General features: G+C 37.7%; 1 protein-coding gene across 4 annotated transcripts; it reads right to left on the bottom strand.

Annotated features, from left to right (window-relative positions):
• Positions 1–296: 296 nt before the first annotated feature.
• Positions 297–12,383, bottom strand: LOC134528201 (uncharacterized). 4 transcript variants are annotated; one of them, XM_063361594.1, is made up of 3 exons: positions 8,322–8,388; positions 7,592–7,741; positions 297–2,012 (listed from the first exon to the last, which is right to left on the bottom strand). In XM_063361594.1, exon 3 carries the CDS (start codon positions 1,998–2,000, stop codon positions 540–542), a length of 1,461 nt encoding a protein of 486 aa, XP_063217664.1. In that variant the 5' UTR covers positions 2,001–2,012; positions 7,592–7,741; positions 8,322–8,388; the 3' UTR covers positions 297–539. The 4 variants fall into 4 exon arrangements, with proteins under 4 accessions (XP_063217664.1, XP_063217665.1, XP_063217663.1 ...); XM_063361595.1 differs by lacking the exons at positions 7,592–7,741; positions 8,322–8,388 and adding an exon at positions 11,049–12,383; XM_063361593.1 differs by lacking the exon at positions 8,322–8,388 and having other exon boundaries at positions 7,592–7,783.
• Positions 12,384–12,706: the final 323 nt, after the last annotated feature.

Here is a 12,706-nt window from a genome sequence, read left to right as displayed (position 1 = left end):
CTATAGGTATACTTGTTAGTTTAAGTATTTCTTTACTTCCTAATTGCTTTCTTCTATTTGTTAAAAAGATTTCAGGTAATATTGTTATTGTATTTAAGAATAACAATGTTGTAACTAGCCTCACACAATGTTATTCCTGCTAAAAAGTTTTAATTTTGCCATTCATCAGGTGTTGCCATTCATCAGGAGTTGCCATCCATACTGTTTTGAAACCGTTACAGAACATTGTTTAATTATGGTGTTAGTTCACATATCCAATTTAAGTTCAGAAATAATAGTATTTGACCATTGAACAATTTTTTTTTTCGGTTATGTAAATTTACTTTCTGTTGGATGACAACATTGTTTGGGTGAATTATTCAAATGTTGAATAACTACATATGCTTGTAACTGACTTTTAAGTATTTGGATGTAACAGATTTTTCAGAGTAAGCAGTATTAAAGCATACACAACATTATACCAAAAAAAATATATGTTGATAGTGTTTATTTCCTGAGTTGTGTGATAAAAATATAGAAACTGTTAGTTTTGTGTTTTATCATAGAGTCTGTGTTTTGCTGACAACATGTTTCCATCGTGCAAACTCTGACACGTGTATCACTCCCCAGCTGGTGGTTGCAATGTGCAGGTTGCTGCCGCATATCCTGGTGCTGTTGATGTGTGGGTTGTGAAGCTCAGAAATCTGGCTGGAGCACGCCTCGGCAGAGCCTCCTGAGTCCGTTAAAGATCCAATCCAGAACTCATTTCCAGGCAGAGCATTGCTGTCCCATGGATACGTCACTACGAGTAGTTTATCTTTCAGCGTGTCTATTTTCTCATGAGGGTTTCTTTTAGAGAAGTGAATTTGTATGCCTTTTGGGCGTGCCTTGGAATAGAAGAAGCCACCGTGGACCACTCCCCCGCACGAAGTCTGCTTGAACGATGAAAAGTTTATGTCCGACACGTTTGGCAGGGCAGGCAGCAATCTTTTCAGTGCATAGGCGAAAGAATCCATGAAAACTTCCTCCTGGTGTTGGGAAGCCATCCAAGCACCTCCTAGGCCGATCCCAACAACGTGGATGTAGGCACTTGTTTGTGCTTCTTCGGCTCGATGCTGGGCTTCCAGAAGAAGTGTCTCGAATGATATGGCCATACGATTGCTGTACGCTATGTTGTCAAAATAGTCTTGGTCCATCTTAACGTATCGCTGTGCCAGCTTTGGGAAATATTTCTCTACTTGCGAGTAGAGTGGAAGGTAAGGACCAAGACCGTAAAACGAAGCCCACATTTGTCTCCACAAAAAGAGAGGCATGCTCGCAACATTTTGTGCACCATAACCTTTTTTGTCTGTATTCTGCTCTTTTGTGACCAAAACATCTTCCCATTCCATTTTCTCTAGGCGCTCAAACCTTGCTCCAGTTAAGCCTATAACAACTCCTGTTCTCTGAATGTTTTCCATATATTCGGCTGGTTGGCCAGCGTTCAGCCTGTTGCCATCATTTATGAAGTAGCTGTGTGAAGAAACAGACAACAAAGCTGAGAGTTTCATCTCATCATAACTCAAGCAGTCTTTCAAATTCAGAGCAGATTTTGGGCCTTCATTTCCTACATCTTCCCAGCCACCTTTGCCCTTTTTACCATCAAGTAGAACATAAGCATCTTCTTTTCCCATAAATACAACAGCACGCTTCTTCAGAAAGCGATCGACCAGTTCGATGATGCCCTTTTTGGCATAGAAAAGCTTCTCTTCTGCAGATCCATACTTTTTCTTATACTCCAAAAATTTTATGTACAGTGAAATAACTTCTTCATGCAAGATTGGATAAGCTGACTTGACAAACTTCTCTAGATTTGATTGTGTGACGTCCGACTCACTCGATATGGATCTACACAGAACTGTCTGAACTGGGAATTTTACAGGAAATTTTGAACTGTTCTCTTGGAGCTGCTGTAGTTTACAGTTCAATGGTTTCACATTCAAACATCCGTGAAGATACTTGAGAACAACAGGGTCAGTCATTCTTGCCCTTGTCTGCGAAAAAAATGTATACATTTACTGTTAGCCGCTTTTCACACACACAGTCACGTAGAGTTTAAACATTTGAGTACACGGTACAGACATGACAAGATGTGAGAAATAGGGTAAAAGTGGTCATGACATTTGATGTTTACGAATGGATATCCAGCGACACATGTGGCATGTATGTATTCTAATGTTTATAAGATATACAATCATGGCCTACAGGTACACTGGATGCTCATAACTTGTTATGGGGACGTTGGAAGAAAAAAGTAGATGGATTTTAATCAAGTCCTCCATTTCAAAGTACAAATCTGTTCCTACTGTATGTTTAGCCTATACGTGCATTGGTGACTTAGCATCGACACATTGTCAGCTAGTTTCGTAAAAATGCTTAGATTTAGTGAAATTACATAAGTTACTCAGGGTAAACCATAACATTTATTTTTGATTTGAAATACATTTGCCTAACTCATACAATTAATGTATATTACTATTTATTTTTTCTAGATAGAAGCTATAAGATATTGTATATTACCTATTTCAGACAGTCATCCAAGTTTATTTTATTATACCTAATATAATAATTGACTTTTCTAATGTACAGTAAAAACCCTAAAAAGAATTTTAACATGGTTTTTAGAAATTTAGACTTATTAAAAGGGTGAAAATTATTTGTACACCTATCCCTCACTTAGCACGACTAATTCGTTCCTAAAAATGCCCTTGTTATTCGAAATCGCGTATTCTGAAGCATTAGTTTCCATAAATAGCAAGGCTAATTTAATTAATATGTTCCAAAATTGTCTAGGAAAATATACTTTACATAATATAAATGTGTTGAATAACACTCAACTATAAATATGTCACACCATTAATCTTTCTATGTCTCCCATAGCACTTAGTATGACAAATACGACACAGTGTAATGGAATATACGTGGTTATGTACTTTATCGTCAGTCGGCTGGCTAACTTGCCCGCCTAGGCGTGACCTTCAACTCATGTCGCGTACCTTTCCAAACATCCTTTACTGACAGTGAAGGCGATATTACTCTCCGGATAATTACATTTTAACTTTTCAAAAATTCAAGTGCTTACCTTGTCTTATCGCATAATCGTCGCACAATTTATAATGAGATCAATTTTAAAAAGGAAAAAAAAATTGTTGTTAGGTAAAGTTATTCATAAAAACATAACCCATTCATGGAAAGTACGTTTATTTAAAAAGTAGTATATAGAAAAGCACGTCAAACAATTTAAATTAATAAGTCAGGCAACAAAAACCTTTCTTCAACTTTAAATATAAAAAAAAATCTGTGACCCGAATGCGAGCCTGAACTAACGCATAACTATCGCAGTACACACCACAAAATAGTGCGGGCTATCAAATGTAAACTCGGCACAAGACGGAGAGCACGCGTTGCATGCAATCGGCACGATATCAATAACGATATTCGACTACGTGTGCGGGCTCTATACGGGAAGCAACATAGCCAAACATGAATGATGCCAACTAGCACTGGCTACCTTTTTATAAACGGTACATCGCTGTGACGCAGACTAACAGATAAAGGTTATAACGTTTAAAAAGTCTTTAAAAGAAAATTGTGTGCACAGTTGACTTGCTTAAAACTAAAGTGCGATCAACATAAGCGTGGCCTTCATGTCAATCTGTGTGCCGTAATACTTATAGTTTTGTCTCAAATACTTGAACATGATGCATAATGAGTGATCAAGCACGTACAGTTACCGGCAGCTGAATGGGCAGACGTTGTTTTGGTTTGTGTGAATTCCTTGCCACTGGCTAGACTGAGTTCACGGCATGGTCTGTGGGCAGGCAACAACGATATGGCACGGCGGCATACGCGCGGACGTAAAAAAATTTGGTCCTTTACACTCCATAGCCGCAATTTAACTTGCCATAGCTGATGTTTGTACAACAGCCGATAGCGCAGTCAGACCTGCGCGCACATCTCTTCCCCCCTTGTTTGGCTAACTGTATCCTACAGCAAATCTGTTGTTTACAGAAGTTGAAACAGACTTTGTGGCATCTTACTAGACTTTTTTTTTTGCCTGTGGAGATTTTGTGCTAACTGAAATTTACAAACATGCTATTTGAGACTGGGGCAGTAAAATTCACATTGCGCTAAATGGATCCATGCTATCTGAAGATGTGCTAAGTGAGGGATAGGTGTATTGATAGGTCAAATACTAAAAGATTATTAACTAATCATGAAGGAAATTTCGTTAATAGGGCTTTACTGTATATGTATACTTACTGTTAGCATTATTAACTTTTTTTATACTCTGCCATTGTGGGTTGGAGTCCCAGTTAAGGAGGTCTGGTCATGTGCTTCCCAACATGGTGACCTGGGTTCAATTCCCAGTGGAGACAAACCCAGATTTTCCTCTTGTATCAAACATTGCAGGAAGTTAATTTTTTTTTTCCCCAGTTATTCAGATCCATATTCATTTATAAATGGAAAACTTTGTTAGCAAGTCAAAAATTATAAGAGTACTGTATCAATAATTTATTGTTCACTAAATCTTGTAGATGCTCCCTTTCTTCAAAGCAAAGTTGGACTTAATAACTGTACTCATTGTTTTCGTTTCTAGCCAGACCATCGCATGTGCCCAGCATCATGCGCATGTGATAAAAGTAAACAAAAAGAAAATGTATCCACACTATTATGTTCTTCAGGACCAGGGTTGGAAAAAAAAAACTTTTTTTAAACTCATAAAACCCTTTTTTCTTGGTTGAAATCATGTTTTATGGTTTAAACCTGCCTTTTTTATTACATTAGTTATTTTGGTTCTCAGCATGTTCAAATGAAAGCCATGTAACATTCCGCTTTCTGCCACCCACTCATGTTGAACTGAAGTCCAGCAAATCTGCACATCTGACTGGGACTTAACTGTAGAAAGGATATTTCCCCACAAGAGTAGGGATTTACAGTACAGTCAGCGATTTTCCACAGAATAGGTTTTTTTAATAATAAATTTATTTATTTCCTCGCTTTTTTACACTGTCTACAATTCACTAAATAACTTTATTTTACAGTAGTATTTAGCTGGATATAATTTACAACTATTCAGACAATTTAAATGATAAGATCGTGATTAGTAAATGATTTTTTGTTCCTGTAAATCATCATAAAAATTAATGAGCTATCTTTTGTTGCTATTTGAGTGGAATCAGACCTTTCATTAAGAAAAATTAAGATATTCGATTAAAAATACATTATTTAAAAAAACCATTTGGTGTTTTTATAATAACTGCTTGGTTCTAACCATGGTTTAAACCAGCCAAACCTGTTCAGGACCAGTCAGACACATAGGCTGGCAGTGTATCTATTGGGGTGTACACAGGTCACGACAGTCCAGAAATAAAGTTTACTTTAAATTTTGAAACTTTAATTTTCAGCATTCTTTTAGTTTTTGATGCTTCACTTCACCTGAGATACAAATAGTAGGACCCTGTTCTTTCAAATCAGTCCTGGCCAACTTCACTCTTTTATGAGGGCCAGATATTATTTTTCAACCTAATCAAAGGCCTGACAGATATGAATTATTATTATTATTATTATTACATGTCTTACAACAAATTTTAAAATATGTTTTATTTTTAACAATAAATACAACATGTTGCATGTGGTGAAGGAACTAAAAATAATCTTCTTAACGATAGTATATAGAATTAACAAAAAATAAATAAATTAAAGTACATGAGAATTCCATGAAAGAAATATTTATTACAAAAATGTTAATATTGCTATCGCACTGGGTTGCTGAATATTAAAGATATTATGTGGTGGGCGCCACCACGTGGTTCGTGGGCACGTGGACCAGGCGAGAGACTTTCTCCTGGTCGTGACGTCGCCCGTGTGAGGCGAGACACGCAATCCTATTTACCTACGGTGGCCCTAACACCCGCTCTCAGCGTCGGGTACACTATCACCATGAAACAATTATCCTAAGTGGGTTCTAGGCGCCCCACACGCCATACACTCCTTAAGGACACACGTGGTTAGAATGAAAAGATGGAGACTTCAATGCGCCTGAGTTTTATTAACTCCGTCCTCTTACATATTTACTTATTAAGCGGTTAAAAAGCCAACGGCATGAATCAGCTTAGAGGAGGGCCAGGTCACCTCGTGGCCTGACCGACGATTCGCAACGCAGTCGATTTCAAAAGCCCGGCTGAGCAGAAAAAAAATATTTACGTTAAAGAGTCTTCCACCCGGAGTAGGCCTCGAAGCGGTTAAAAGCGATTTAGATAAATTATTACACGGCCGGATGCTAAAAGATCAGTTCTTACCAAGTATTGAAGACGACGAGGTACAGCACGCGTCCTACTCCGGGCGGTTCCAAGATTAGACTGCCTGGCTAGGGGGTGTCATGGCGCCTCCTTCCGCTCCCGTTACCGTTAGCTGTTCAATTTACGTTTTTACTTACAATGAAATATGAATAAACATTTAGTAAATCAGTATTAATTAAGTTAATGCCTCTGCTCCTTCCACCTAATTAACAAAGCTAAATAAAAGAATTACAATAATGAAAAGTTAATTTGGTAGTTCTCTTAGCGGTCGCTTGTGGCGCTGTAACGTCTGTTTAGAAAAATGGACCTGCAAACATACGACCCTTGGGAATTAAAAGATAAAATAAAGGTTGACAATTCTTATTTAATAATTAGGATTTACGGGGAAGCCGCACCGACTCTAATTACTGGCCTCTTGTATGGCCGCAACACACACACTCACCTACACACGCTCGCCGTCGGCGGGACGTTTGAAATAGAGGGTGCTGGTGGGAGGGAGGGGTGCTGCCGTGGATGGGTCACATCGGGCTTAGGAGGGGCGTAGCCCTGGACGACGTCAATATATTGCTATATGGTTGAGTGGTTAGAACACACTCCTCCCTCAAAGGCAACCAAGGTTCTGTTTCCGGCGGGGTCAAGCCTGGATTTTTTTGTAAGTATAAAACATGGTGGATTGGGTCGTGGTCTGTGGATTTTCTCAGGGAACTCCCGTGTCCCCCCATTAATTCATTCTGTCGCTGCTCCATCCATACCCGTCTCATCTAACCTTCGCACTCCTCGGACTGGTTAGAACGACAGGTCTGTTCCTCGAGGAGGGCAGCCGGCCCCTATGAGTGTCGCCCCCAATCCATCCATGTATACACTGCCTCAGGCAGGAAACATCATGCCAATTTTTTTCGCTGTAATAATATCATGGGTTCCAAACAACTTATTCTACATATGCAAACAGATGGCTGAAACACGACTGTGCCTAAAAATATTTATTTGTTCGCAGATTATTTGAGCGGGCTGCACAAAACAATATCGAGGGCTGCTGGTAGGCCATCGCCTACTTAAATCTACAGCTTCCTGCAAATAGAAGATCTGTTTTATTATTTATTATTATGTTTGGTTATGTAAACTAAACAAAAAATAATCCTGTGATGCAAAAGGTTTTGGGGAAATTTTATTAAAAGGTCCTGAAAAAGACCTGAAATTGGTTCAACAGATTTATGACGACACCCTATTAGCACCAAGTCTGACTGAATGTGTCATGTACGTTAGATACTTACAGATCTGATGCTGATTAATGTTGGCGATGGGACGGAAACAGAAGGTGTCTGCAAGAGAGGACCATAGTCCTTAATGGAAGTGACCAGTTTGTGTTTGAGAGTTTTCTGCCATCGAGTATGCACTCCTATTAATGCTGCAAGATGTGACAGCTAAAAAAAGTATACAAAAATGCTCATTGAAAAAAATTCCTATAAAATATCTAGAAAAATTGACAAACATTCTAATACTGTTATTAATATTTAATTATAATTAAGAATGGAATGCACGGAAATGTATTTCAACTACATTTTTGGTTAGATATTGTTTCTGATGAAAAAAATGACCAGTAAAGTATTATAATTTTTTTATGCATTCTTAAAACATAATTATAGCTTGTTACTAAGAATGCATACACCAATTAGAGTCCCAGATGTGTTACTGTGAATTCTTAACTAACTTACTGAGTAGTAAACCCACCTAAGGAATACTGTATTCACACCACAGGTATGGGCTAACCATTGTGGAATGATATGCTGACTAGCCTAGTTTTGGAAATATTTCAAAAAAATCTAGTTTTAAAAATCTATTTCTTGCATAAAATTTCCTCTCCTGGCTAAGCATCATTAAATACTCAAGCAAAGACAAATATTACATGTGTTGCCACCAAAATTTTAAATCTTAAACTGAACAGTATAATGCTGAACATCTGAGGAAAAAAAAAATCTGCAGTGAGAGAGTGATTTATCTTACCCAGTTATTTTACAGAAATTTCATTAATGATTGCAAATATTTTCTTTTAATTACTAAGATGCTTATTAAAATCATAGATAACACATCCTGATGGTGTTAAATTTCATTGACAAAAATTTTAGGTATTTATATTTTAATATAAAATGAATTTTCTCTATGCCGTCATTTAAATAATGTGCTTGTGCCCAATTCACTTGAAAACCATTGAGGCAAGAAGAAATACTAATACCTCCATGTTAAGCAGACATATTGAAAATCTGAACAGTCAATCAGAGAAATGTTTTTTATCCATATGAGTCATGGTAAAATATTGAACTGGTGCTAAAATTTCTACACACTGAATAGCATACAAAGGTTCAGGAGTGGATCCAGGGTTAACTTCAGGGTGAGGCACCGGTAGTCTGGACCTAGTGTAAAACCTGTTTATTACTTGAGAAGTCGTATTATCCGGTGTATATTTTACCCTTCTGGAAGGGACACGTGCTTCCGTGACCCCCTCTAAATCCGCCTATGCAAAGGTTATTTTTCTCAGAATTCTACAATTCTGAGTGTATTATAAGAGCTGAAAGAAAAAAAAAATCCTTTTATGTTTGTGATAGGTAGCAGACAAAAAAGTTAGAAGTAATTATATAATAGATCTAAAAAAAACACACACACACACACACACACACATACACACACACACACACACACCTATCTATATTTAACTGGCACATACAAACCACCAATACAAGTTGTAATTATGTATTTTTTCTTTACATTCTATTGCATAATGTATGTACTGACGTCGTCCGGCCGAAGGCCACCCCAAAGCCCGACCTGCAACCGCCAGTATCCGACCCCACTGATGGAACGCACCCATAGCCATGGCCCACCCGGGTCAGGCGAGCACCGGAACAACAGGTAGAATCAAAGACCATGCCCTAATTAACCAGCCACCTCGAACCCAGTTAATTATAAATCAAACACAATTGAATGGTACAGTCACATTTTATTAAAAACCCCGTTCAAGGAAAGTTCAACGTAGGAGTGCCTGGGTCACTCACGTGTGGATTTATATCAATACATTTGTGAGTGCTCCCCTTGCGGCCTTCTGCCTAAATTAATTAGAGTATTGTGTAACGTAATTATGACCTCCCCATTTTTTGCGTATAACTCACCACTGGAGCAGTCAATAAGTGACGAACAGTCTCCAGTGTGACTCGTATTATTCAAACTTAATTAATGTAAACTTGTTAGATCTAATTCTTAGAGAGTATCTGCAAATTAGGTTAAACTTTATTATTTATTGTATGAATTTAGAGCCACTTTCAATCTCTTGTTAATCTAATAATTTCCGAATAACGGAACTTTAGAAACCTTGGCGAGAGAGAATGCTAAGGCCTCCCCTCGCGCCAAGGCTAGACGCCAGTACAGAGCGACTCGTGGAGCGGGGTGGACGTGCGTCCCACGGGGAGTCCTCATCTTTTGTCTCCACTGAAATTCACTACTGGTAATCATAGTCATTCTTCAAATCCTTTTCGTACTTAAACTCCCCGTGTGCACCCGGTCCTTTTTACAGTGTAGGGCCTAACCCAGCCGCTTAAACATAAACTCCCCGCACAAAGCATTACGCGGGGCAGTGCAGCATACGGCACGGGCCGACTCCCGCCACCAATGACTCTTGGATAATCACCGAGTGCACAGGCACCGGTAACGACGTAAAAACTTGTAATAAATTTAATAGCGAGCCACAGTCCACACAGGTGGGCCCGGGTATCGCCGTTGTGCAATTTTCGGGATTGGCCGCCTCCAATCGACCTCCCTCTCAACCTCGACTGGCGTGAGGATTTAGGATTAGTGACAGTGCATCAGAGCGCCCAGTGTCAATTTAGTGTAATTTTTGTAGGGAAATTCAATGTGCATAATGTAACTGTAAACTGCAAGTGTAACTGTTCAATTTAATTAAAAGTCCACTCCGCACACTCCGTGCGCGACGTGTATACGACAGTGCAAAATCGAATCTGTGTACGTTATTGTGTGAACCTCCCTAACCCAGTCAGGAATCAGCGTGCTATGCTGTGCAGGGCCCGTAACGTGTCAATAGCCAGGGATCCCTCCAACCACGACCACCGCCGACGGTCCTAGTGGGCCACACAGGGGCATTCGCACCCAACAACCCAAATCTTGGTTAGACACAGAGCTAGCCTGGCACCCTCCCGGATACACTTTCATTAAAAAACCAGCCTTCCCGCTAGGAACCACACCGGATCTCGAACACGAGAACCCTGACGACAGCATTACTGTATAAAATGCTGGCATGCTCACTTAAGTAATGATATTATAAACTATAAGAGATTTCTCCATAATAAATTTTAGTAGCTACAAGGAAGCACAATATAACCATAGCTGGAATCATCCTGGAAAGCATAAGATTTGTGGATCCTTGTTACTTCCCAAAAAATCCACATTGGTGCAATTTTGGAACTACACTTTTTGGAAATCGACGATTTCAACATATTCATTTAGGGGCTGGTCTAACCTAATCTACTTTAATTATTATATTTTTAACATGAAAAGAAAATTAATAAAAATAAATATAGAAACAAAAGAGACTGGGAAAGGCGTTAATGCGCTTGAACTAAATATTCATATAGACTGTTAGCATGAGCTGCGAAGTACAAAATTTTCGAGTACGTAACTAAACGGCCTATTTGGCAATAAAACTGTAAAATATACGTGTCATACCCAACTACAGTTGGTGCTTTGTTGAGATTATAAGGTCTTGTATTACTTTCTCCCATGTCCAAGTTTCAATACAGAAGCTAATGAATTGTTTGTAAGCGGAAAGCTTGGTTATGTGTGTACAAGTACAAGTCAAAACTCGTCGGTCCAGGGGCCTATTCCACCAATAAACTTTGCAACTTTTCACTTTGCACTTTGCACTTTTCTTTCTTACTTGTGTTCCACGAAAATTATAATTCGCAAAGCAAAAATTGAAAAGTGCAAAGCGAAAAGTGCAAAGACTTTGCACTTTTGAACGTGTTTCTGTTCCACAATAATCTCTCTCTGCATAACTCATCTATAAATATTTGCAAAGTTTTCAGAGGTTATGCAAATATTATTTTGCTTTTGCAGTTTAACTTTTTATTGTGTGATCTTATTTAAATAATTTGTTTGAGGTGGTTGAAAGTGTTGTTTGTTATTAATTTAGCATCTAAGTAATTATTTTATTTAATTTAATGTGGTTGAGAGACATGAAAACAGTAACATAAACACATAACCTACAAAAGTAAAAGAAGGAAAATGATGAGGCGTATTTTATTGCATTCAAGTGATGAATCTGATGAAGATGACAGAGTTCCAGTAAGGAAAGTGTACAGATTAAGAATAAATTTCATGATTGACAATGATATTCATTGTGCTTTTAAAAGAATGTCAGTCAATTCCTTCTCCTTTTGTTTCTGTGTTACTGTACTCGAGAAACTTGCAAATAATATATCATTTTTTTCTTTTATAAGTTCTAATACTGCTAATTTTTTATGCACAACTTCTATGTTCTTACTCATCATGCACTCTATAACCTACAAACTAGGCAACAGTAATGAGTAATGTAAACAATGAATAAAATAATGCAAAGACTTTTCAGACTGGCTGTAGGAATGCAAAGAGGTTAAAAATTTTGGTGGAACACATTTACTTTGCACTTTTCAGTTATATGCAAAGTTCAAAGTGCAAATTGAAAAGTTGCAAAGTTTATTAGTGGAATAGGCCCCTGGCTGCTGGGTGTAATCTGCTTAGGATCGTCCTCTTCTATTCCAGAAGTCTCTCTCTGCTACTGCTGAGCTGGTTGCTTCAGCAGGAAGTATAGCCTCAAACCCAAATTATCACTATTCGGCTGTTTCGGGAAGAAATTGAATATTATTAGCAGCCGTAGTTAGAGGTATATTAATTATTTATCATTCAACAAACAATACAAGAAAACACAAAAATTAATAAATGAATCATATAGAATCGTCTGAGTGATAGAACCACTACCAGATTGATTTCCTCCCGGCAGTTATAATTGGATGCTGTTATTAAATTAATACCAGGCTTCAATAACGCAAATAAGAATATTATGCTAAATATAACCAGAAATATACTATAAAGTTTTAAAATGATAGTTACCAATAGTGTCACTAGGTTGCAGTAACAGTTTATTAATTTATGCACATTACAAATGTTATTTCAACTTTTTGTCCTATTATGTTAAGAAAATTAAATTGTTATGAATATTAATTTTATTACTTTATTGGTTTAATAGCTAAATACTTTGCAAACAACATTAATAATAATACAAAAACAATACTTATTATATACATAAAAAATATTTAAAGTTAGGTATATACTGTTTTAAGTTAATT

This window comes from Bacillus rossius, chromosome 1, assembly GCF_032445375.1.
Source record: "Bacillus rossius redtenbacheri isolate Brsri chromosome 1, Brsri_v3, whole genome shotgun sequence".
Taxonomy (NCBI): domain Eukaryota; kingdom Metazoa; phylum Arthropoda; class Insecta; order Phasmatodea; family Bacillidae; genus Bacillus; species Bacillus rossius.
This window is presented reverse-complemented; position numbering and strand designations above follow the sequence as displayed.